General features: G+C 38.5%; 4 protein-coding genes across 6 annotated transcripts in view; 3 read left to right on the forward strand and 1 right to left on the reverse strand.

The window, feature by feature from the left end:
* The window catches only part of prtga (protogenin homolog a (Gallus gallus)), a 31,050-nt gene extending 29,889 nt beyond the window's left edge, over positions 1 to 1,161 (forward strand). The window contains exons 18-19 of the mRNA XM_014980469.2: positions 10 to 132; positions 787 to 1,161. Of these exons, the coding sequence (XP_014835955.2) occupies positions 10 to 132; positions 787 to 1,161 (498 nt within the window). The remainder of the gene's footprint in view (positions 1 to 9; positions 133 to 786) is intronic.
* Positions 1,162 to 8,602: 7,441 nt separating this feature from the next.
* Positions 8,603 to 18,056, forward strand: ccpg1 (cell cycle progression 1). 3 transcript variants are annotated; one of them, XM_088004316.1, is made up of 11 exons: positions 8,603 to 8,710; positions 9,177 to 9,257; positions 10,126 to 10,243; positions 11,002 to 11,087; positions 11,160 to 11,349; positions 11,458 to 11,532; positions 12,525 to 12,839; positions 12,936 to 13,051; positions 13,949 to 14,068; positions 14,636 to 15,930; positions 17,293 to 18,056. In XM_088004316.1, exons 2-11 carry the CDS (start codon positions 9,198 to 9,200, stop codon positions 17,480 to 17,482), a joined length of 2,565 nt encoding a protein of 854 aa, XP_087860442.1. In that variant the 5' UTR covers positions 8,603 to 8,710; positions 9,177 to 9,197; the 3' UTR covers positions 17,483 to 18,056. The 3 variants fall into 3 exon arrangements, with proteins under 3 accessions (XP_087860442.1, XP_014835944.2, XP_014835945.2); XM_014980458.2 differs by lacking the exon at positions 11,458 to 11,532 and having other exon boundaries at positions 8,604 to 8,710; XM_014980459.2 differs by lacking the exon at positions 11,458 to 11,532 and having other exon boundaries at positions 8,604 to 8,710; positions 12,936 to 13,000.
* On the reverse strand, positions 17,950 to 23,208 carry pigb (phosphatidylinositol glycan anchor biosynthesis, class B). Its single transcript, XM_088004317.1, has 12 exons — positions 22,862 to 23,208; positions 22,629 to 22,755; positions 22,178 to 22,292; positions 21,986 to 22,090; positions 21,109 to 21,239; positions 20,292 to 20,432; positions 20,162 to 20,213; positions 19,887 to 20,098; positions 19,746 to 19,810; positions 19,456 to 19,675; positions 18,210 to 18,387; positions 17,950 to 18,135 (listed from the first exon to the last, which is right to left on the reverse strand). Exons 1-12 carry the CDS (start codon positions 22,971 to 22,973, stop codon positions 18,022 to 18,024), a joined length of 1,572 nt encoding a protein of 523 aa, XP_087860443.1. The 5' UTR covers positions 22,974 to 23,208; the 3' UTR covers positions 17,950 to 18,021.
* A 495-nt stretch (positions 23,209 to 23,703) lies between these two features.
* On the forward strand, positions 23,704 to 25,378 carry pigbos1 (PIGB opposite strand 1). The gene is made up of 2 exons (XM_014980468.2): positions 23,704 to 23,859; positions 24,871 to 25,378. Exon 2 carries the CDS (start codon positions 24,917 to 24,919, stop codon positions 25,073 to 25,075), a length of 159 nt encoding a protein of 52 aa, XP_014835954.1. The 5' UTR covers positions 23,704 to 23,859; positions 24,871 to 24,916; the 3' UTR covers positions 25,076 to 25,378.
* The last annotated feature ends 738 nt before the right edge of the window (positions 25,379 to 26,116 follow it).

Here is a 26,116-nt window from a genome sequence, read left to right on the forward strand (position 1 = left end):
TTACTGAAGGGTGGAACCAGCCTGATCATAAATTCCAACGGCCCTGTTCAGCCCAGCCCAGATTTAAAGAAGAAGAAGAAGAAATGGTCTTTCTTTAGAAGTGCAGTGAAACAGGATAGGAAAATTGTGCAGGTAGGTTCAAGTTCTTCTCTTTAAATTTAAAATGTACAAGAATGATGGGGGAATTTGCATCAGTATTTGCAATTGCAACTATTGGACTCAAATAGTCCAAAACAGCCAAACATAACTTTATAGGGAGGGTTTCTCAAATTATGATTATTTTTGTATTCAATTAATCTGACAATTAATCAAATATATAATTATGCAGATTTTTCAAATAACCACTTATACAAAATTAGAAACACAATAAAATTTCAACAATTCAACTTTTTTAAATTAGGAAATAAATTTTTTATTGCATAAAACGCAATAATAAAGCATTCCTTTAGTGAATTTCAACTGGAAGAAACTAAAACTAGGACACTTCATGAGTTCTGATTAAAACGTTCTTATAAAAAAGGTATTTTTATTGTTAAAAAAATAGTTTTTGCTTAAATACTGCTCTGAATATAGTTTTTTTTTTTTCAAATTGTTTATCAAGTCTGCATACTCCAGTTAATGTTTAATCATTAATTTGTTGTGATCAAATCATCATGATTAATCCAGTTAGTCATTTCAGCCCTAGTTTGTTGAACATGCTCGACAATTTGGTTTGAGAAACTCTAAGTCAGGATTATTTACAGTGTCCCTTTCACAATGTTTGACCAAACTTTCTCTGTGCCGCAGAACGAAAGAAACGGCACTCTCTCTTACCTGCCTGGCGCCACCGTGTTGACCTACGAAGAGGAGCTTTCTCCAAACCACCCTGCCACTCTTCAGCACCTGCTGGGTCATCCTGGTGACGCAGAAGGCTCATCCAACAGCGAGGGCAGCCACGAAACGGGCGACTCAGGGCGCTTCTCTCATGACGACACGGAGCTGACCAACTCTGGTCCCAACAGCCGCCCGCCGTCTCTGACGGAGGACGACGGGGAAGACTTTGACCGTGGCGGGGAGCTGCTGGAGAAGAGTCCCGCTGACCTCAAGCTGAAGGAGTCTGTTGAAGCCAGCTGCAGTCATCAGGAAGCCCAGAGAAGTTCTCAGAGTGAACTCAGTGTGTAGCTGCGTCTGCGAGTTTGGATGTAGGTGTGAGTGTATTTCAGGAAGAAAGGGAGTGTAATTCAATCATACAGCAGGTGAAAAGTAGGTTTACATGTTTACGCCACATCTGGATTATTTGGTGATTATAAACTAAAAGAGTGCCGATAATTAGTTCACAAAAAGGTAACAAAATCAGCCTACTACCTGACTACATAATAATTAATCAATAACTATATATAGATATATATAGATATAGATATATAGATATATCTATATCTATCTATACAGATATAGATATATCTATATATCTCGTAAAAGAGACATGATCAATATCAATAGAAAATATTTCTGATAGAATGATTAATAATTTTACTGAACTCCAACAGGTTTCCTCTGAGATGTAGAAAGACGAAAGGCTTTAACCGCTCAACCTCTCACAGCTAGCTAACCAAGGTTCGTGGAATCAACTCACTAGCTCGCTCTTTGGTTACCTAGTAACTCACTCACTCTTTGGTTACCTAGCAACAACCTGTTAAGTAACTTGAGCAGCAGCAGGTCAAGTTATTTTTTTCCATTGTGCCTCATAACTGCTTAAGAATAAAAAATATAAACAGTGTGAAATGAGAAAATCTGTGTAATAGCACAAGAGGAAACTGGATAAAACAGCAACGGTCACGTCACCAGTTTGGCAGTATTTCAGATATTTAAAACAAAGACCCTTTGTAACTAGTCACTTAATCATTTGCTGCGCCATGATGGACATAGGAAATGAGGCCTGTTTTCCCAAGTTGTTTTTGCCAGTTTAATCGTGGCGTCTCCTTGTTCGAGTCAAGCTAATTTGTCTTTGAGCGTAACACAACTGGTCGGGGCTCATAGATGGCGGTATTTACAAAAGTTTGAAACAGCTAGCTTAGAAACCGACCCGTACTTCCTCCCTCTTGATGAGCTGATCAAATTTCCGACTTTGCCTGAGTTCATACCACATGATTTATATCACTGTCATGAACAGCGTTCTCCTTACACACTAGCAGACTTAAAGACTGACCCTTTTTTTTTGTATGCTAGGCTACGTGACGGCGGGGCATTGTTTCCATGGTTATTGATGGTTAAATGCTACCTTCTCCATAATGCGATACTTGACATCTTTCTAATCATACTTACTTATAAAGTACATGAACATTAGTCTTACCTTGTAAAAAGTGTTCGCTGAAAATCAGTGATTACACCGAGGGCCTACAGTCATTATTATTGACGGCTGCCGTCTATCCATCCCCGCCTTTTCTTTCCTCGTTAAAAGTTATACAATAAAACGACAAGTTTGGTTTTCACGCTTGTCTGCTTGTGCAGCCGACCGCGCAGCACCATGTGACAAGTTTTTACTGCGAAATCAATTAAATAGAAGCGATATTAGGGTAGCACATGTGTTTTTGACAGGTTTTACTGGAGAGCATTGGTTGTTTTGACGTCCGCCATGGCGGAGTGGGCGGAGTTTCGAAGAGAGTGACGTCACGTGCCGAGGGTCACTATTTGATCCGAAATGCTTGAATATCGTCCAGCACGACACATAGCAAAAGTACACATCCAGAAACTAAACAAACAACTTTCTGATTATAGGTAGATTTTGTTACCTTTGCACTGTTCTAGAATCAATTTATCAAACACTGACTTAAAACGGATGCTGAAATTATCACAAGGTTTGAATGTGTGAGAGAGTTAAGTTTGAGAAAACATAGTAAAGAAGCACAGAGAAGCATTGTATCAATTTGTTGCTTCTTCCAATGAATAGGAACCAACAAAGACAGTATGAAAGTGATTTTGTTTAACTTTTTCTATCTGTGAATGTCTCTTTTTTTCTTTTTTTTTTTTGTATATTTTGAAACAAAAATCTCACCCACCATGAATGTTAAAAGATTGTCTGAAATGTCAAAAAAGGCATTTCTGAGATTATTTATGAGAGTTTATCACTGGAGCAGAAGGGAAATGTGAGTCCTTTTTGCGGATTATCTACCTCGGTTACCCTCAGGGCAAACCTTTCACTAAATATTTAATAACTACTTTTGTTGCATGGTGAGCTGTTTCAGCTGCATCTCTTGCTGTACTTCCTGATGACTGTTCCCTCCGTTTGTCATCCCTTTTCTTTTGCGTTGTTTGATTTGGCGGATGGTAAGGGCGCTGTAGCTTCCTCCTCTCGCTCCACCAGCTGTGTGGAATGAAGGCTTTAAACCTCACACCCACTTTGTTATTTAACCCCTCAGGTGTTGCTGAGGTACTGAGCCAGTATTAATAATATTTGTGTTCATTTTTTTGTCCATTATTGAGTAATGGTATGAGAGAAATAATGAATGTCAGCTTTTGTTCTGTATGTCGGTGCAGCTGCCCTTGCTACTCGCGTTTTATACTACCTCGTTTTAAGAGTTGTTTTTATTGTCGTCCTCTTTTCCTAAACTCAGGGAACAAGGTTTAGTACGTTTGAAAAGCCATGTGGTATTACATGGCGAACTGACAGGGTATCTTCTCAGTACTAAGCTGTTTTAATGTTTTATTACCTTCAGAGAAAAAGCTGAAAATGTATTGAATGTACCTCTGACGCTGTGAGCACGCCGCTCAGACGTTAGATAGAGTCCCCTCCCCTTTTGCAGTGTCTGTTTTTACAAGCGCCAGTGTTCACTTGATTTGTGCAAACATTCACACCAGAAGTGCTTGCAGTGGCATATCTGAACAGAAAAGCTTTATAATTGGCCTTAATGTGGGCGGCGTCCCGGGTCCGGGTGAGGGAGCCGCTCCACGTGAGGATGCGACACATGAAGAATGATTGTAGTGGAAGCGGTGGAAAGTGTTTAATCAGAGATTGAAGTGAAGAATGAACACCATAAAATGTTTTACCTCTAAAGAATCTATTTTTCTTAGAAGATAATGTACTTCAGAGGAGTACACCTTGTAGTTACTTTGTAGTTTGTTTTTTCTCTGCTAGCGTAGGTGAAGATTAGCACTTGTCTGCCACGTAGTTTATGTTAAAGGTGAATATGCAGCGGTGACCGTGACGCTAATACCCAAAGAGTTGTTTGCTGATTTATTTGAGCTTATTCTGGCCTCTCAGCTGATCTTTGGAGGACAGAGAAATAATCAAAGGAGACCAAAGTGGCTTCAGGGATCAGTTGAGGCGCTGCTCCTCAAACAAAGCCTTGCACATTAGTGGCCTTGGCCTGCGACAAAGAGTCCTGGAGGTTGTGGGTTGAAACTCTGAGGAAGTGTCCAGCTTCATGGAGTGACTTCTAATAATCAAGATTATGCACGCTGACCAAATTTTCCTTCTGCAGAGTTCCTCATAAGCTGCTGCAAACAGATGTAGGTGATATTAAGAGATAAATATGTTATATTATATTGATTAGTGGTCTGTGTTGCAGCAGTGCAGGTGCATGTAGATGTGCACCTACTAATTGTCTCCTTTACAGAATAGTTTAGAGAATACTTTATTAAGTAAAAAAAAGAACAAATGTGTCATTATATTCAGATTTATTGTCTATATTTTGATAATGCATCTCTTTTGAGAGTCACAAAATGTAACTGGAGTTTTGTTTGTAGACGTAGTGGGTGCTCAAACGTTGCCATGCTTCTGTGGCGTTAATCAGAGGACTCTGCAGAGGATTCAATCATATGAGATGAGAAGTGACACAATCAGTTTCAATTTCTTTTGAAAGGCAAACAATATGAACCAAAGATTTATTTCCTAATCCTCACCGCTGCACATTGGCCCAAATTCAGTTTATACACATCCTATCTTTCTGTCAAATGATATTATCAGTGTTTTAATGCTCAGTTTATATCTTTATGATGTTTTTTCTATAAGAGAGCAACCTGGAGACTGGATTTATTTCCACCTAAGTAATGTTTTGATATCAGGATAAGGTGCTGTTGTTCTTCCACTAAGATAAACAGAGACAGATTGTTTCAGTTGTAACTTCAGTGTCTTTGTATTTCATGTATTTGTGACTTAAAGACCCAATCTAGAATCTGACAACAGCTTTTTTTATTTCTTTTTTAACCTTACATATTTGTAAGAAAGTGATATGCAGTGATAAAGATTACATCCTGCTTTTTTAAAAACAAGGCTGAAATAAGTCCAGCTGTCATTAAACCTGGTTCACAGTTGGGTCTTTAAATCTCATGCAGGTGAACAAGTGCTACCTCATTTGTTTGTTGTATCTTCTTGTTTTGTTTGTTTCAGTGCAGAAGGTTTGCTGCTCTTTCTTGTTAAAGGTGTTATGTTGGAATGATGTTCCTGTCCGATTATGTGAATTTGAAGGGATAAAGCACGGAGTGGACGTGACGCGCTCTCTGTTTTCTCCCTTTTCTGAGCCGTGGAGCGCTGTGGGTCATTTACAGTCTGACTCAGGGGGATCCACAGCCGCTTCCCCTCAAAAACACAGGTCTCAAGCTTTGAAATTGAATGTATCTTTTTGTAATTAGTATGTTATTTGATATTTTCTGTTATTGTTTTGTTATGTATTTGTCATAAAATTACAAGATTTTTTTTTTCAAAATTGTTTAGAAAGAAAATTTTAGACAATTGCCTTATGAAAAAATCTGATTCTCAGTTTAAATAAAATTACAAAAATCTCTGAGGTGTTTCTTTACATTGTTTTTAAATTGGCTTAGCTCTTTTATGTTTTTAGATTGTTTTAGTAATCTTTAATAAGAATTGTGTTGGTAACACTTTATTTGAAGGGGGTTGAATAAGACTGACATGACACTTTCTTAAACATGACATAACACATGTCATGAACATGAATAAGCCTTCATGAATATTTATGACTGTTGTCATAAAGCGTCATTCGGTAAATTATGACACTTTTAATACAAAGTTATTATTCAAAATATCTTTGTTATGACAACTTGACATTAACCAGGAAATCATTACTGTTTAAACTTTACCTTTAATAACATAAAGTTACCTGATTTTTAAAGTGCAATCAGTAACACTTTTATAACAAATTTATATCAGTAATGATTTCTTGGTTAATGTCAAGTTGTCATAACAAAGACATTTTGAATAATGTCAACTTTGTATTAAAAGTGTCATAATTTACCGAATGACACTTTATGACAACAGTCATAAATATTCATGAAGGCTTATTCATGTTCATGACAGGTGTATTAGACAATAGAAAGATATCAGGTACTGAATAAAAAGCAGTTCTGTACAGTTGATATTTAAAACTATGCAGAAAGTTTAAATCACCTAATCTATTGAGGTCTCAATCTGTCGTTCTTCAAGCTTTCAAAGGCATTTGAAGTTTTTGTTTAGACTTTGGCTGCCGATGTTCTCACTCGACGCATAGAAGAAATAAAATTACATTACAAAAAAAAATAGTAATTTAATTTAATCTGATTACTGAATTTGAAATAGTTACTCGTTACTGAAAAAAAGTGGTCCAACGTCAGTAACGCGTCAGTACAAAGTAATGCGTTACTGACATCTCTGGTGAAACACGAGCAGATCTGTACATGCCTTCTTGGTAGCTACATTTTTGCCACAGACAGTCCAAGTGAGAGAAGTGAATGATGCTTGAATGAAATCCAGAGCTGATCATTTCACTTCCTGTTTTATTTTTCTTTACCAATAGAAAAGAAAACATTACATTTATGGCCTGCTTCTGGAAAAAAACATTTGCCCAGAGTGGTCCTGACCTGTGAGCATGAAGCTAACATTTACTGACATCTACTGGAACTGCAGGTTAATAGTATGAAACCTGGTGATTTCAGCTACATTTAAAATAAATAGGCATTATTTCTAAAGAAAATCTATCAAACTCCTTTTAGATATAATTTGTCACCTGTAGAGTAAAATGTCATAAACATTTTTTTTTTCTACTAGTTTAGCTATTTAGTTATTTAATCAAGATAAAGTTTCTGCTCTCACATACAGCACAAACGTGTCCAGGGTGACGTCATGTAAAGCAGGAGCATCAGACTCATTTTTGTTTTGGGCCAAATCAAGATCATGAATGCTCTTAAAGGGCCGGTTGTACCAGAATGTATTGATAGAAACCTGTTAACAAACTGTTAAAATATCAATGAATTCTTAAAATTATGTAATAAAATTTAATATAATTTCAGTCCCCCTCCAGGATTTCACAATTGTTTTGTGATTTTTTTGCAATGAAATTCAAATTTACAGTTTGTGGTACTAATTTGGAAATATTTGTGATATTTGTGCTTATTTATGATGGTAAATGTGACATGTTATTACTGATTTTATAGATCGTGGCATTAATTAAGGCAAAGGCAGCTGTTTAGTACAAGTAAGACAGTTTTTGACAATTTTCAAGAAAAATCTGCCTTAATCTCCCAATTATATATTAGTGCAAAAAAGTGCGGGGATTAATTGATTTTGCGTGAATTTTCATAATAATTTGCAAGAAACTGGAGGGATTAATTGATATAATTTGGCAGTAAACAGACAAAAACTGCATTGATTTGATTGATAAAATAATATTTAAGCACATGTAGTGTTCAGTCTAGAACTTAGAGGGCCACATAAAAACTACAGCGGACCAGATTTGGCCCACAGGCTTTAAGTTTGACACATGTGATCTATAGCATAACCTGGAGTACATTCATTTGTATCTTTTTTTTCTTTACCTGCATGTTATTAATGAAATCCCTTCATTAAAGTTGCTTACTTTAGTCATATTTTGAGAAAATTGCAAGGATTTTAGCACAATTTGAACATAATATCACAGAGAAGAACCAGGATAGACTGGATAGGTCAAATCAATTACATAAATAAAGATCTTGAGCTGCTTGTTTCATATATTATGTCTTTCATCAACCAGTGATGTTACCTATAGATTAGAAAACTACACTGAGACATGTAAAGTTTAGGTTTTGCAGCTTTGTGAGAAGTTATATATCATTAGGATTATAAATGCAGCTCGATTCTTGTTGTGATGTAATCAAGAATCAGCTTTTTTATTTGGTTTTGGCTTTGAAAAATCCTTACATATTTACCCAGCTTCTATTTTCACAGTGGGCCTACATTTAGTTTGACAAACTACATGTATGCCTGTAATTATTCGGTATGGAGAAATATAAAATACTAATTCAGCACATTCACATGCTAAATTACCCCAATTAGCTAGCTGTTCGTGTAGTTTAAGTTGTTTGTGTTTTTGGGCGTATCTTAAACTGTGGAATAATTATAACTTGGTCTCTGAAGCTCAGGAAAGGTGCTGTTTTTCTGTCTAGAGCTCATATTAAACGACGTAAGCAGCCTTTTTCGTCACGCTTCCTTGTTTATGTTTTTTTCGCCGCCGCAAAATTTGCTTGCTATTGGCTTGCAGCGTCCTCGTTGAGCCAGTTTGGCCGCCGCGCTGCCTCAAGGGAAATGTAGTTCTGTAGGTTTCAAGAACCACAATGTACCTCTCCAGTAATTCGACTCAAAAACTACATTTCCCAATAATGTCGGCTCCGCAGTGAGCCGTTAACGGATAACTCGGGTTTTGGCAATATTGCAACAACTGTGGAGCAGCTTGCAAACAGCTGTGTAGTCGCTGCGCACAAAACCCAGGTAAATCAAGCAAATTTTATTTCTTTACATGCATCTTTACATGCAGAAGCAGGCTAGGATGAATCACATTTAAAAAGCAATGGGCGTTGTCCGCATCGCAGTAATTGCATGTTGTGTTTGTGTTTTGGGGGGTGACTTTAATAATAAATATGTTAAATGACTTAAGCAATGGAAAATAATCAGTTGAATGTCGTTATTTGGTGTTAAGAGGCAGCAGTAATGGGTTCTGTAGTTACTAGCTCCAGAACTAGCTGCGGATATCTGAGATTTTTATGGTTGTTTTTGTTGTCTGGCTGCGTAGCTTCGCATAATCTTGTAGATGTAATGCCGCGCAACGCCGCATGAGGCCGCAGTTTCACCCGTGTGGTTGTAATTTATTTAGATGCTAAAATAAAATGCTTATTAATGTTTTCTATTCCGAGTAGCATCCTTTTCAGAAAGCTTACCCTTTATTTGTTCGTTACAGCCTTGGTTGTTGCTGACAAACATGTCAGAAACATCAAGTGACACTGAGTCCTCCTGTGGCTGGACCATTATCAGTAATGAGGTATGCTCTTGTTATAAAAATAGTATTTAGTAACATGCATCATATGGTTGCTCAGTCTCAATTAGAGAGGCACAAATCAGATTCTTGTGGATGATGTATCGAAGACTGCTCTGACCTCTGATCTCACATCAAGAACCAACATATATATATATATGTGTGTGTGTGTGTGTGTGTGTGCATGTGTGTAAAAAAACAGTATTACAAATATTTTTGTTTTAACCTACCTGCTATGAGTTTTCATTAATAGTTGTGTGCTACCACACAACTATAGGGTGTGTACGTGTATTTGAAAACATTCACTGTAAAACAGGGTTTTACTAATATTTTAAAACAAGTCAACATAATTATGGAGTTAACATTTTAAACTGGTTTTAGTGTCTTATATTTGAAATTAATATGGTTAGCTTAGTTAGCTTTAGAAAAGAGTAAACCCCTTGTGTATTACTTTATATAGATTCTTAGTTTAAATATGAGATTTCCCAAAGATTCCCAACATTTCAGAAGTTGTCATGTTCAAGGAGAGAAATATTAAAAAGAGAAAGCAGGGCATCTTTGCTGTCCTCTGCTTAGCCTTCCTATTTTCTGCTCAAAGTCTTGCTCTCTACTGTTATCTCACAGTCTGAAGGAAACATAGATACTGATCAACAAAGACAGTTTTAAAGATTTATAAAAGAATTCAGTGTTTTCTGACCATCTGGTCACCTGTTGGGGATAATCGAGTTTAAAATTTCCTGGTCTTGTCTTTTTTTTTCTACATTTACAGTTAAAATTGGTTCAGGCATTATTATAACTGTACACATACAAAGTATGAACTATGCTATTCCTTCATCATTTCCAGTTTTTCAGTATTTCTGATGTGCTTTTGCAGGGGTCAGATATAGAGACACTGGGATCGGAGGCTGCGGGCGAATATGGAGCTGAGCTGGTGGAGCGGCCCACTTTGGAAGAACCACAGCTGCTGGAATCACAAACCTCAGTATCTGCTGGTAAAAATCTGACTAAATGCTGTCCTTTAGATAGCAGTGCTGGTTTCAATGGTTATAAATAATAAAAAGCAGAAATACTTTTAACAGGGTGACAGAAACTGTTGAGACAATAAATCTGCTGTTTTCATGTTAATCCCCGGCCTTCAGTGATATCACCTGCTGTAGTGAGACAACAGCAGGTGATATCAGAGTGATGGTGTCCTTTTTATTTAATATTACTTGGTGGATTGTCTCTAAAATGAGCATTTTACTAATTACCAGTTTATATAGAATATAAACGATGCACAAAAACGTTTTTTATTTTGCATCTCTTTTTGCTAAATTTAATTCTGAATTTGCCAATGTAGTTGAGTAAACATGAATTCTTAATATATTATGAACCATGCAATTGAACTATTAAATCATGAGAATTTACCTTGTAAAATTTTTGTCTGATGTAACTTTAACTTTTGCCTCCCGTTTTCAGTTTTAAACAACATTTTTTAGTTTCTTTTTTTAGCTTTATTTGTGTTGTGTTTATATGTTTTTTTTATTATGCATATAAAATGGACATCTATATTTATCTTGTATTTAAATTTAGTTAATTGTGAAGTTATATCTAAGCATTGTGTTTTGGTTAAATAAATTTTTGTTTAATTGCCAAAGTTTCTTTGCACAAGTTGCTGTGCACAAGCTTGGCTAATAAAGCTGATTCAGATTTTATTTTCCAAGGCTTGTTCTAATCATACTGAACTTTCTTCTTTTTACATTTTTACCAGCTCTGTGTGTTGAAGATACACCTGCTGATTCTCTTGACAACACACTGGGAGAACGGGCTGTAGATGAGACACTGTGTGGTTCTGAGGTGAGAGGAGCTGAACTTATACCCAGAAAATATCAGAATAATTCAGAATTATAGTTTCATGATCGTCTGCAGGCTGGAGGCGGTTCTCCAGTCAGAGAGCAGGTCTTCTCCTCCAGTGATCACTCTGACATTGTGACTCTGAGGGACCTGAAGGAGGACGAGCACGCAGAGGAGGAGGAAGAGGAGGAGGCAGCCAGCACTGAGGAGAATTACCTCGGCACCTCCAGCAGCAGTCATTACACCTTCACTGCTGCAGAGACGGGTAAGACTCACTGCACACCTCATTGTTTTCTTCAGCAAAATAATTTAAATCCCTCCTCAACAGTCGACAGCACCGATTCAAACACCAAATGTTCCTCTTCTGGAGCAGGTTTGTTGTTGAGTCGCTGGAAACTTCAACAAACTCTGGTGAACTTGAGTCACCGCCTGAGGAGTCGGCTCCCTGGTAGTGGCTCGTTTCCTGATTTAAATCAAAATGAATGTAACGTGATGCTAACCTTGTTTAGCAGCATACCAAACTAACACTGGGTGCCTTTGAAAAGCCTGAGAGATGTGGGCTGGTAGTTTTAGTGTTTGATTGCATGAGCAGATCTTAGGCATGAGTGTGACTATTTGTGTCTTTATCATTTTTAACCCTGAAGACAGACCAGAAAATCCAATAAACTTTCTTAAAAATTGTTATATCTTTTCCCTAAAGTGATTTCCTCTTGTTATCTCTTATCTTTATTCACTTTCCTGCTGATATTAGATGAGACGATATGAACTGTCGTAATGACGACAAAAATGATGATGGAAAATTATTTATTATTCAACTGTATGGCTGTGAACCTCAAACAGTTGCTCACAGGAACTGTATTTTATCATTTTTTAAAATGTACTGATATTTATTGATGCTCCTGTGGAACAAACAGCAGAAAAAATGGTAAAAAAATCTAATTTCCAATTATTTAAGGTTGTTTTTTTTAGCATCACTAATTGAAATGTATTGAGACACAGATAAATCAAAAATTATTATCATCAAGAAATTGTCACAATAAATAACAAACATTACAATAAATGCCTACCCCTAATTGATGCTTTGAACTTTTTCTAATTTTTACTGACGTGTAAGTACTACATATAACTACTCTTTGGTGTTTTTCTGCTAACTCATTATGACCTGATGCTACATGGATAATTTTACCTTTTAAAAGCCTGGAATGGGTTTACATTATCCCACAAAAATAGGATGTCAGAAAATATTGCTAGCTGATATTATGCAATAACAGGTTAAATGTGAACTTCTCAGATGTTTTTTTATTTCTCTGAAGCCTGTGTGATTTTAAAAAAAACTTCAGATATTTTTTTTTAATCTGAAGTTTATGACCCCAAATTTTGGGGTCATAGTGCGTTGGTGTCTTTTCTTCTTTGTCATTATCTGTTTGATGTGAAATGCAGCTTTCCCAGCGCAGCAGCCAGCGGTGACAAACTCAAGCAGCAGCGACGACGAGGTCGGACGAAGCTCCACTCCGCTGGTACGAAGACGAAGGGTTAGGAAAAATACCACGAGCGTTGTGACTGATCCAGAGGAGGATGAGGAGGTGCTGCCAGAGTCGCAGTCCAGTGAGGAAGAGCAGCAGCCTGATTGGGTGGAGGGGAGACCGAACGCTGCTAACGAGGACCGAGAACAAAGCCGAGGCGGGAACGTCCTCAACAGATGCATCCTGGTCGCCCTCATCATCGCCGTCAGCATGGGCTTTGGACACTTCTATGGTAACGCCAGATTCCATACTTCAACATGTGCAGACCTGCAGTTACAGACCTTTGTTGTGATGTGTAAACGATCCGTTTTACCAATCTCTCCTTGAGGCACGGTCCAGATTCAGGAAAGGCAGAAAACTGTGGAGACAACCAGAGGGATTGAACACCCGGAGGTGAGGGGTCTACTTGAGCAACGTATCAGAGATGAGCATTTAACAAAGCAGGTTCGTTAATACACACATCACCGCTGAGGGAACAGGAAGCTTAGAGTGTAACTAACCCCTTAAATCAACTTTCACATGCTGATAAAATGTCTAGGTAGGTTATTTAGGGTTCCAGCTTTATGTTTCTGTACAACTTTTGATATTTTCTTGTAAATTTGTTTAGTTCTTTATTATTTTTGCCTAAAACCATGTCAGTGCTGGCCCCTTTGGTTAAACAATGCCTAAGCAATTGAATTTTCCTATTCTTTAAAACGGTGCAGCTTTTTGTCACACAGTATAAAACCATCTCACTAAAACCTTCCAGCAAACACAGAAAAAAAGTCACCAGATTTGTCACTTATTGTTTTATTTTAGTCTTTTTTATTTGAACATTGTACAAACATCATTTCTGAATGGTTTGTCAACAACAAAAAACTTGTCTTTTCCAGAAGCTGCAGCACAGCGCATACAGCAGTAAAACCAAACATGATCGAGTTTCATTTGGGTTGCTAGGCAATGGGACTGAGGCTCAGCTGGGGTTGCTAGGTAACAGCGCAGTGCCTGTCAATTGTGACTTAACATTTGGGAGGTTTTTGAAATGCCTTGTTTTCCAGACACCAAAAAAAGGTAAACTTATTACCAGAAAACAGCGCTATTTTAGAAGCAGCTGAGACCCAAATGGAAGTAAGAAAACGTGCAAAATATGAATTTTGAATAACACGTCCCCTTTAAAAATATCAAGGAAACAACTTGGAGCACTGTGGTGCTGTCGCCTTCACACTAGAATTACTTTTTTCAGATTTGACACAAATTCATTGTTGATTGAGGTCCTGTAAGCATAAAGTCCAAATTAAAAACAGGATCATTTCAAAATACTGCTTTGATTGTATGAACTGAAAAGACTTTTATTTCACCCAGAGGAGCGACTTTGGTCCAGATGACCTTGATGAGCAGCAGGTTATTAATTTCCTCTCAGGAGTGATTGAAAAAGCAAAGGAAGAAAACCAGGAGCTCAAAACAAATCAAGTTCACATCCAGGTAAATCCAGTTGTCCCTGTTCAGGCATGTAACCCAAACTTTAAAGGTGCAATTAACTTTTATTAAAAAAATGTTTTTTATGCATATTTGTTAAAAATGTCACCATGTTGCAACAGTATAATATGAGACAGATAATCTGTGAAAAACTCAATCTCCTCCACTGCCCCCAACCAAAAACAGCCAGGAGGAGTGTCTGATCGCTGTCAATCATCCTCATATACTCATTGCTAAATGCGCTAATGATGGAGAAACAACTCTCTGCTACAGGAAAAAACAGTTTATCCTCCGTCATTGGAGGCTCTGCTAACTAGCCTGAGCATTCATGACAGGCTGTGCTAGCTGTAGCAGAGCAGAGAGCAGAGTGATTGACAGCGCTAAGACCCGCCTCCTGTCTTTGATTGGTTGTTCTTAGTTAGCACTAGGAGAAGGCAGAGGAAGCTGATTGTTTTTCACAGATTATCTTTGTCAGAACATAGTGACAGTTTCACAAATATGTAAAAAAAAAAAAAAAACTAAAGTTAGATGTTAAGTATTAGACAAGCTGTAAATATGTCTTTTCTCATCAAGGTTCAGAGAGATAACCTGGAGCGGATGCTGAAACAGACCGAGGAGGAGAGGATTGAAATCATTTCTCTGCAACAGAGTCTCTCAGATGAAAACGTCCAGCTGAGAAACTCCATGGCACGTAAGGAAAAGTCTCTGTCTGTCCTGCAGGACGAGTTCAGAGACCTGCGCTCCCAAATCAGAGATCTGGAGGCGAGGGGAGCTGGAGCCGATTCTCTGCTGTCTGAAAACCAGAGGCTGAAAGAGCAGCTGGAGGGGGAGCAGCAGACCATCAGAAACTTCCACCTTCAGAGGGAAGACATGACGGCTGAAGCTCACATGCTGAGGAAGAAGCTGGAGAAAGAGAGGAAGGTCACGGAGGAGCTGAGGAGGGAGCTGGCCGCTCTGAGGAGTCACGTTTCTGAATCTGACAGGCAGAGTGCTTCAGAAGCAGGAGGTTTGGAGAAACGTCTGCTGGATCTGGAGAAGAGGCTGAGCTTCGAGCAGCAGCGCTCCGACCTGTGGGAGAGGCTGTACGTGGAAACCAAGGCGGAGAAGGTCAAAGGAGACCGAGAATCCAAAGTGAGGAGAGCTAAACAGGGAATGGCCGGGAAGATGAAGGAGACGTTCGATGCTGTGAAAAACTCCACCAAGGAGTTCGTCCACCACCATAAGGAGCAGATTAAGAAAGCCAAGGAGGCCGTGAAGGAAAACCTGAGGAAATTCTCTGACTCCGTCAAATCAACTTTCAGACACTTTAAGGATTCAGCCTCGACGTTCATCAACAAAGCCCAGGGATTTTACAGCAAGAAATGTGACAGAGCAAACACAGAGGAGTCCTGGCAGCACAGAGCGCAGAAACCCAGACGCACACCCGACTCCTTCCAGAACCAGCGCAACACACGAAAATCAGCCGGGAAGGTTGTCCAGGACGAGGACGAGCGCAGCCACAAGAGCAGCATGAAGGGCTGCACCGGCGTCTTCGACTGCGCCTACCTGGAGTCCATGAGCCTCTTCAACAAAGCCACCGAGCCGATCCGAGCCGAAGAGTTCAACCTCCTGCTGCAGAGCTACCTGCAGCAGGAGGTCGACCACTTCTACCACTGGAACGAACTCAGGACGTTCATCAACGACTTCTTTCACAACGGACTCTTCATCCACGACCGCATGCTCTTCACAGACTTCGTAGGCAGAGTGGAGAGCTACCTGAGCGACATGCGTGAATACCGCCGCCTGGACGGCGATGTGTTTGGAGACCTTGATGACTATATCTACAGGCACTTCTTCGGAGAAGGCTACGCCAGGAGCTACGGTCCGCGGTAGGTCCCCTGCAGACTGACATATCCTCCCAAATGATGGTGTGCTCAAAGCTAAGACCGGCTTGTTTTGCAGGCATGCAACATCTGAGGAACTCCTGCAATGAGAGACTTTAATTTAAAATAATGTAAGGAATAAAATCTGATTCCAGGGAAGAAAACATTAAAGTTATGTCTACTGCCTCCATCTAATTAGGGCAGGAGGATGTGGCTGAAAAATGTGTAATGGTATAAGAGTTTCATATCAGTTTGTATTAATAACTATTGATTAGTTTTGTTTGTTTTAAATACCTAAAATGCTGCCAAACTGGTGAGGTGATCTTTCCTGTTTCACTCCTCGCACTTGATTTTTAAAAAAATTATTTTTAAGCAGTTATGAGACACAGTGGAAAAAAATGTAGACTGCTGCAATGCGAGTTACCCAACAGGTTGTTGCTAGGTAACCAAAGAATGAGTGAGTTGCTAGGTAACCAGAGAGTGAGTGAGTTAGTTGAAGCCATTGACTTTGCTTAGCTGAATCAGAATCAGAAGTCCTTTTATTCACATTGTGCACAAAAGAAAGAGCGAAATTAAAAAAAGAAACTGAAAGGCAAGTTAAGTAATTGAATAAAAATGGTAAAAAACACAGAAACAACTGGGAAACGTAAACAAATGATCAGGTTTTAGATTAATTAGCTGTGTTCAGGAGAAGTTGAGTTAAAAGTCATTGAATAGATGAGATAGTTCCTATGAAACTAAAGAAAATGTGAAAAGCTTGGTTATTAAAAGACAAACTGTTTACTTTGTAACCATTTCTTAATGAAGCACGGCCACTTTTGGATCGTTCTTGAATTGAAGTTTGCACTCTGGTCATGCCTGGTTTAGATGGAGGGCCATGTTTTGTATTTTTGTCTTCATTTTGCTGTTTGTTCTCTAACAGACCTCTGAGACCTTCATAGAGCATCTGGATTTATACTGAGATTAAATTATTTTTTATTTAGATGGCGGCTGAAGATGATTTTATTGAGAGTAGCGGGATTTGAATACCAATGCACACCACTCTTTTCAGATTTGAATTTATAAGAAATTTCCCTCCACCTCATAATTTTATACTACTTTGTATATGTCCCGACCCCACTATGGGAAATGGATATATACACACACACACACACACACACACACACACACACACACACACACACACACACACACACACACACACACACACACACACACACACACACACACACAAGTACCTTACCTGTTTTACGTTCCACTGAATTTCTGCATCTTTTGCATCCCCAATGCAGCATAATTTCCTGCTTGTAAAACTCTTAACTGTGTCTCATGGTGGTGATTTATTTGTTTTTTGTTTCTACTCCACAGGGGGCCGTTTCAGAGAGCTGAAGACCCAAAGGAAGAGTGGAGGGCGAGGCACCAACAGAGGAAGCAGCCGAGGGGTAAATCTCATCCTCACTGTGGTCGCAGGTGGAGCCGATCAGGAAGAAACGCAGACAGGCACATAGCTGATGTTAAAATCGAACTGGGCCCAATGCCCTTTGACCCCAAATACTGAAAATAATTCATGATAAGGGTTTCCCTTAAATTGTGAGTTTTATTTTTTGACGCACATCCTCTATTTTTTTTTTCTTTTTGTAAGTTTGCACAATCCTTGTCGAGCTGCTGAATGTCTCACAGCTGTTCTGTGTTTAACAATTTAAAGGTTTCACTTTCCTTATGAATCCTGCTAAATTAACATACATACTTCACAAAAAATAAAACAAAATATCATGTAAGAGGAAAATTTAACATAACTTATAATGATATACCAGGCCAAACTCAATCCTAGAGGTGTTTAGTTTGTAGCCGGTTGGTGTTTTGGTTCAGATCAGCTTTCAGAGTTCAGACGCTGTTTTCTAACATTCCACCTCGTTTTAACTGGACCCGCTTGTTTTACTTCAGCTTCAAATGCTTCTCTGACAAAAGACTGGAAATCAACAACTAATTCACTGTGGTTGGAAATGAGATTTTAAAACGGAAACATTGAAGTTTAAAATATTTATTACAGTAGCAAATTGTTACATTTTCCTTGGCGTTTCTGCTAGGTTTTTTTTTTCAGTGCCTTTCATAAATAAAAATGCTTCCTCCAACTCTTCCCTCGGGAATGTGAGTGTGAAATATCTCTGCTGTCCTCGTGAAGTTATTCGCTTGCAGGAATGTCGAAATCTCCTACAGTTAAGAAACAAAACCTGTTTAATCTACACATCGGATATTTGCACAAAGAGTCTCTATTAGTGCCTTACCTTTTCCAAAACGTCAAACAAAACCAGATGTGTTGGCAGGGAGGATTTGTATGGAAAGGCAGTCCGGAGCCAGAGGAGAGGATTGCTGTAAAACTGTGCAGCTTCTTCAGCGTAGCCGTCCTCTCCGAGGTCTGGAGGACACTCCAGGATCCTCATCTTCAGAGGACAGTGGACATGGCTACGAGGAGACAGACGACTGTCAGCTACCATGTGGAAATAACAAAGGTTTTAACCAGCTGAGTCTTCTAAGCAGCAAATCTTTCTTGTAGTGGTTCTTCGGGACTTATGGGGCTTTTCACAAGTCTTTTTTATGCTTTTGTTAGGTCTAAAAGAAAAATAACCATTTTATCCTGTTGTTAGTGCTAAAACACTTTTTGCTGTTTTCTGGGATTTCATTAAATAAATGTTATCTGCTAAAAAAAATCTAATTTAAAAAGTATTTTCTGCTAAAGTATTTACTATAGATTAAACCTTTGTTCATCTGTGGAGTTTTGGAGCCTTTTTTTTTTTTAAATGCCTGATTTGTAGCTTGAAGTGTGACAATAAAAAGCTTAAAAGCAGCAAAGTTCAAAGACGTTTTTAACAGCCTGAAGAAATATCACCAAATTTGCAAGAAAGTTTGACACATTTGATGCAAATTCCAAAAAAATTATGAATATATACAGTTTGAAAAAAATGAAGAGTCTACTGCACTTAACCCTTTTGAAGACCTCCTGGTTATTCCACCAAACATTGGTTTCTGAACTCTTCCTGAGGTAAAACAGTTTAAACTTTTCTTTGCACTGCATCTTTTTTGTTATTTTGACCATTTCTCATTTTCTGCAAATAAATACATTTTTGCTTGGAATTTCAGAGACATGTCAGTAGTTCACGGAATAAAAGGACAATGTTCATTTTACTCAAACATATACCTATAAAAAGTAAAATCAGAGAAATTGATCATTTTAAGTGGTCATTAGTTTTTTCCAGCACTGTATATGCATTTTAAAAAACATTCAAGCTAGTTAATTATGGTTATGGGGATAAATTAGACACTAAACTTTAGAAACGTCCACCTTATTTGAATTTGAGTTAATCTAAAAAATGCATATATATATTGGAGATATTGCTCACCATTTTTAATGTAACATTACACCCTCCATGGTCTTGGAGGTTATATGTTCCTCTTATTTAACTTCTGCTGCAGTTCAGGCAACAGTCTACCTTATAAAGCTCTGATGGGCTGGAGGTGTTTTGGTGTGTGTACCTGTAGAAAGGTGTTGAGTGACAGGGCATAAGGAAGAAGATATCGGACTGCGGGCGGGCGGAGTCACTGCTGACCTCACAAAGCCCCTGAAGGTGGCTCATGACATCCAGAGTGCCTCGCTGGTGTATCAGACCCGTATACAGAGCCAGAACCAGGTTGGACACCAGGAGGAGGGCTGCAGCTGGTCGCCGCCACGCTTTGAGATGAGCCAGAGATATTCCTGTGATAAAACACACCTCTGTTATGAATATATCCCAACACTCTGGGTTTAATTAAAAGTGAAAACCAACCACAGAAGATCATGCAGAATGGCAGCACAGGGTAGATGAACCTGAACTCCTTGTGAGGAAGGAAACTGAGGAGAGAAAACATTCATGGATTAATTCTGCAAACCTCACAATCATGGTTTTCTACTCTTCAGTTCAGATTACCTGTAAACAACAATAGTCCACAGGACTGTGGCCAGCAGGATTCTGTATTTCCTGAACGCGAGGATGCATCCATGTAGAAAGAAAGGAAGATGGGGGCCGATGACAACGGCGAAGCCTTGGCTGAAGTACCAGTGCCAGGGGTGGGAGCCATAGAAATCTGCCACGCCATGCAGGATGTTGAACTTTATGAAGTTGAGCTGCACCAAAGTCCACTGGAACAGAGACCAGGTCTTACTATCTGACCTTAGACATCGAAGCTACTGGCTCTGTTTTACCTTTTCGTAGAACAGACAGTCAATCAGTGCCGAAATCAGAACTGCCAAAATCCTGGAAATGAGAGAATATGAAGCAGTGAGGAAAGGAGGTGAGACCCGGGTACACGTTCATGAGGCTGAGAGCACACACCCTATGGGAATGTAGCGGTGAGTGATGAGTCTCAGTTTGTCCTCCTCCTGCCAGAAATGGCACATCAGCAGAGGAAACCAGACAATCAGGGCCGTCGGGCGCACAAGCACAGCCAAGGCCACCAGAGACAAGTACTTTTTACTGGAAAATAACAAAACCGGTGAGGGAAAAAAAACACTTTAAGGTGACCCATTGTGCTTCCTTGAATGGATGAGGATAGATTTATGAGCTATAGAAAACATTTTCATGAAATTTTTTGCACAGCATTATTCAGATTTCAGTTCTGTCTTTGTTTAGCTCCTTTCAGAATGAGACGTTTTAGGGCCTCTTGTCACTTTAAATTCAAATAACCTGCTGCCGGCCACGCCCCCGAAATTCAACGTTTACGTCAAAATGGCTGCAAACAGATACGCAAATATACACATAGACATTAATTGATGTCTATGAATATACAGCCATCTTGTAACATTATGCAGAGGTCTTTTCTGGATGCAAGGAAACAACAAAACTCTTGTCTTTTCCAACATCCACACAGCGGTAAAACCAGTTGACTAAACTTGCTCTAGTTCCATAGGGGTTGCTAGGTAACGTCCCTGGGCACGGCTGCGGTTGCTAGGTAACAGCGCAGCGCCAGTTGAATGTGACGTAACGGCTCATTTTTCAGACACAAAAACACATTAATTTATTCCCAAAAAATACAGCTTGGTGGGATTTAAAAAAAAAAAAAAACATTTCACTGTTTTAGAAGCAGTAGAGACCCAAAACGAAGAACAAAAGCATGCAAAATGTGAACTTAAATGTGCTAACTGGCATTCACCTGCTGTAAGTTTTGGACCCCGGCAGTGGGAAGTAAAACAGAGCCAAACAGGTGAGGGTGGTCTCAGCGGTGTTCGTCAGAGTCCTGGTGCAGCAGAACCAGGAGAACCAGGAGCACAGGTGGCAAAAGAACTGGAAACCAGAACAGGTTCATTTCAAAACTCCACATTCCTCCAGATTCAATCTAAATGTTTGTTCCCCACTTGTTATAACGTTGTTGCATTTGAGTTAAGATTATGTACTGTGGATTCAATGAATCAACAACAAATTACTGAAACTGGCTTAAGATTTTCCATTGCTTTTATGGCATCTGGATGAACTTAGATCAGCTCAATTTCACAAACTACAACCTTTGGACTTACCAGATCAGGACTGGGTGCACATTATTCAAAGCACAGTTTGTAAACTTCATTGTCTTTTTAACCAGACCCTGTTTAAGACTACATTCAACCTGAATTTAAAATTTCAAGAGTGGAAAAAAACATAGTGTAATAATGCTTTATTGATTTGTGAACAAATATGATTTGGCAAATCATAGACAGAACTTTTCATTTAAACATAAATTAGTGTTAACACACCTGCATTTATTATTCATGATTAGATTTTGTCCTTCATGAAATGAAAAACAAATTCTGAAAATTCTGAACTTTTTGCACAGTTTGCTGTTTCCCACTCTTAAACAAATCTGTAAATTATTACAAGCAAATCCCAGACTTTTCAAGAGTCCGTATGACCCTTGTGAAACTGCCGAGTGATCCAAGATATAAATGAACAAGCTGTTCTCACTGTAATTCATTTGCCGGGTTCCAGATGTTTGTTGTTTTCGGAAAGGAATGTGTCCTGGAGAGAGGAACGTGACGACGACGAGGTTTTCCTACCGTCCATCTTGAGACGTCCTCAGTTTCCAATGTTCGGATGAGCAGGTAGAATTTCACATCAGCGAACGCAGCCAGGAGAGCTTGAGCTACTCGAGGAAGCCAAATCTGCAACCACAACAAACCCACATGAACTCCATGACTCATGTAGTCAAAAAAAAAGTGTTGCTCCGAGAATAAAATAGAGCAACTCACCAGGAGATGGACTGTGTCGTAGTTTAGAAGGTGTAGTATTTTGTACAGGAATGCAAAGAACAATGGAAATGTGAATCCTCTGATTCCTGCTTTCCACTCCCACGTCAGATACCCGTATGTTTAATTATTAAGGTTATAACCTCAATAAAAGGATATATCCCACAATAAAACCAGAGAACAAGGTGCTGATCTCTGCAATGCAAAACAAAACACCACTGCTGCTGTTCAAGGCAAACATCTGCACATAACGTGATTATATTTTAAAGTGTATTGATCTTTGAGAATGTGGTGTCATTATTATTTTACTTCAAAATGGTCTGAACTGAACAATATTATTTATCATCTAACAAAATTTGTTATCGTGATGGGCCTACTTGAAAATCTGTCTTCTGAACAGTTGATTCATGCTATTGAAATGTTTGTTTAAATAATTGTGGACATTGACAAAGGATATTTAAAGACCATCCGATGGGCCACCTCCAGGGACTGCCAGTACTCATCAGGGACAAAACTGGTCTGAACCAGGACACAGTTAACCAGCCTGAACACCACAGTGAAGACAACCACCTTCAGTAGACCTGTGGAGATAAATCACTGCATCTGAGTGGGAACAGGAATTTCCTGACTGCACTCAACAGCAGCAGCAGCGTTTAATGGCAGATGGAGGTGAGTAAGTCACAGCACCGTGGTTTAAAAGTCTCCCATCCTCCTTGGAGTAAAGCAGGGACCTCCGTTTCCTCAACTTCACATCCTTTGCTTTGCTCCCCAGCTTCAGCCGAGAGCGCAGGTTCTCCATCCTTACGTGCTGCTGGGGGGCATGGCTCACCTGTCAGAGCACGACTCGGCCGAGACCTCGAAGAATCTAACACAGAGAAAGCTCCGTACTGCAAATAAACTATTTTAACCCGAGGTTGCAGCTGCTAACTCCGCAAATTTCCCTGCTTATTTGACTTCTATAAAAAATTTTTTTATCTGCTTTAACTTCCTAGTTTGGACACATTACACACAGTCATCAACACTTCCGCACTCACGCTTATTTCCGGTGTTTTGGTTGTGTCGCAACTTCAAAGTAAAAGTTCTTGTTTTTCCAGTCTGTTTAGTTTTTTTATGGTAAGTAAACTGGATTACGATTGGTTTGTAAGCCAATTTTATTTGTCCAGCAAGTAAAATAGTATAGTTAGTATACATGTACAATGAATATATCTTGAAATTACAATTTTTAAAATAATTTTAACCTATTAAATTATGACGTTAAACTAAAAAGAAATCTGTAATTATTAATTATTAATTAAAACAAGTATTACAAATATAAACGATCATGTCAAACGCAATCTTATTTTTTATAAAAAGGAAGAAAGAAAGAAAGAAAGAAAGAAAGAAAGAAAGAAAGAAAGAAAGAAAGAAAGAAGAAGCTACCTTTACCACGCCACCTTTTATAGATGTCTATTGAAAAACACGGGTCATGTCATTGCTCTTATGAGCCATGTTTTAATTCCCGTCATTCGCTCGGTGGCGCTGTGCGTCTCTTCACTTGTCAGAACAGACGAAGAAGAATGCTATCCGTCCGTACATAAATAAGTGTCCTGTTTGTTTTTCTCTTTTAACGCCTTTCCTCTCTTTTATCTGCCTGTTCCCCTTTTCTGTCTGGTGACTACAGTCACTTTGCATAAAGCGCTTCACTGGTGAGTGATGGACGTTGCAGATACTTATCTCTGCATTAGTTAAAAATGTCATGCTTGATCATTGTTCAATGAAAAGGTTAGCATATTGTCAAGGTGGTGTCACACACTGTCATTATCCGGTCGGGACTTTTCAAAATAAGATGCCATTTCGGGGCTGCTGTTCGAGTTTGTTGGATACTAGTGAATTATTTTTATAAGAGTTAATGTTCCTTTATCTGAAGGCTTTATACTGCAGATAAGCTTTACACCGTCCAGAGTGTATTTGTGCTCAATTATTTTAAGAATAAGAAAAATATATAAAAGTTGGGTTTCCTCCACCCTCAGTGCTTGACAGTTGGTATGTCTCTTAAGATGGATTTTTCCCCTCACAACCCCATTTAAATAAGCCATACTTATTTGGTATTTTCCCAATCTTCCTGTCAACATTAAACATTCTAACTTAGGGCTGTAAGAAGTGACATTCAGGATTTTAATACAATTTCTAAATTACAACGCTCTGCTGAATTCACAAGCCAGCCACTCCTGGGATGATTGGCAAAATAATTATTCTTGCTTGTGAATGACAGATTTTTAGATATATTTTTGTATTGCATCCCAGCTTGATGTGGGGCAACAGTTTTTTTTTTTTTTTTTACATATTATTGTTTATCTTTTTATTTTGGCATTGTGTCTACACACACTGATGATGATCAGATTATCAAATGCATTTAATTTGCTGCACCCAACTTTCTGCCTCATATGTGGAAACTATGATAATGTGCTGAGTTTTGTACACACTACTTTTTCATTTTGCTATCATTTTTGAAAGTAAAAAAATCTGTAGCGTGGTTATACTGGTGTATACCACCAGATATTGACCTTGATTTTTTATTTTTTTATTTTATTGCATTAACTGATAACTTCCGCAGCCTGTGAGATTAAAATGTCTTAAAAGCTATGCATGTAAATTTCAACACAGCACAGAAATTGTTCAACCATTCCCATAATTCACCTGTTGGTAATCTTTTTCAGGATGGTTAGGGGTCTATAGATCTGGATTCCTTGTCAAACAAGAGTAATGTTTCGACAAAGGCTGCCGTTCTCACAGCTGCTATTAGCCACGGTGCTTGGGGTCGCTGGTGGCATCTACATCTACAGACCTTATTTTGAGTCACGACCAAAGGGCCTTGAACACCAAAACCAGGATGTGCCAAAGAAAGGAAATGACACGGACTGAGCAGATCACCACTCCCAGGAAACGCGTCATAGACAGAACAATTACGACCATTGATGCTGGACTGGAAGTAAAACAAAACTCAAACCAGTGTGGATACATTTCTGCTATTATGGGTTACCCTGCGTAAAATAAAATATTTTATTCTATGACGTCACTTTTTTAACATGATATAAAATGCTGTGACTCTTCAGTTTTAAACACCCTCCTGCCTTACAATTATTCGTAAGAAATCATTTGTAAATGCAAATGGTGTTAAGTGAATTGTGAACTAAGAAATAAAAATGTTTTCTCCTGTTGAGTGAATCATGACTGGCAGTATTTTTCTCAGTGTTTACAATACACTCCAGTGTTTTTTTTTTCTATGCTAAACTTTCACTTAAAGTCTTAAGATAAATGAGCTACTGTAAAAGATGCAGACAAGAAGTCTGACAAAAATGACACAAAATATTCCAATAACACTGAATTATCTCATGTGGAAACAAAATCAGATTGTAAACATATAATGAATGTGATATTTCAAAATTATTGATGCAATGAAATTGAGAAAACTTTTTATATCTCAATTAGATATGAGCTTACTTTGACTAGGCTACACCAAAAGCATCTTCTTTGTTTCTATTTAGAAGTGGACTGGCTGGCATGTTGGTGGAATATTGTCCAGCTGCTAAACTTTTGTATAATCTCTGTTTCTGATATGTCCTAGATTTTTGTGTGTTTGTTTTCTTGATGTTGTTGCATGGTTTCTATAGGTTATTCAGTTAACTCATGATTTAAAGGGGACAACTATTTCATGTTTAACCAGATTAGACAGAGACTCCTTTTTAAAATGTTTTAAAAGCTTTGTCTGATATAAAAATTTGTTTGGTCTGAAACAAATCTTGGGTTGGAGCCAGTTTTGGTGCCCTGCTCACTAGAAAAAAAATATTTTTACTAATGTACATGAACAGTACATGAACAAGTGGACATGAATTGATTCATGGTAGATCTAATATGTCCTGTGGTCAGTAAGGCCATGCTATTCCCAAAGAAACTGACTATAAC

The sequence above is a fragment of the Poecilia mexicana genome, unplaced genomic scaffold, assembly GCF_051168715.1.
Source record: "Poecilia mexicana isolate PSO_F unplaced genomic scaffold, ASM5116871v1 scaffold_3, whole genome shotgun sequence".
NCBI lineage: Eukaryota > Metazoa > Chordata > Actinopteri > Cyprinodontiformes > Poeciliidae > Poecilia > Poecilia mexicana.

Coding starts and splice junctions, on each gene's coding strand:
- ccpg1 (XM_088004316.1), top strand. CDS start 9,198: ATGTCAGAAACATCAAGTGACACTGAGTCCTCCTGTGGCTGGACCATT. Junction 9,258..10,125: donor GGACCATTATCAGTAATGAG/GTATGCTCTTGT, acceptor GTGCTTTTGCAG/GGGTCAGATATAGAGACACT. Junction 11,088..11,159: donor AGACACTGTGTGGTTCTGAG/GTGAGAGGAGCT, acceptor GATCGTCTGCAG/GCTGGAGGCGGTTCTCCAGT.
- pigb (XM_088004317.1), bottom strand. CDS start 22,973: ATGGAGAACCTGCGCTCTCGGCTGAAGCTGGGGAGCAAAGCAAAGGAT. Junction 20,433..21,108: donor GGGTCCAAAACTTACAGCAG/GTGAATGCCAGT, acceptor GTTATTTTCCAG/TAAAAAGTACTTGTCTCTGG. Junction 19,811..19,886: donor TGGACTATTGTTGTTTACAG/GTAATCTGAACT, acceptor TTCTCTCCTCAG/TTTCCTTCCTCACAAGGAGT.
- pigbos1 (XM_014980468.2), top strand. CDS start 24,917: ATGTTTCGACAAAGGCTGCCGTTCTCACAGCTGCTATTAGCCACGGTG.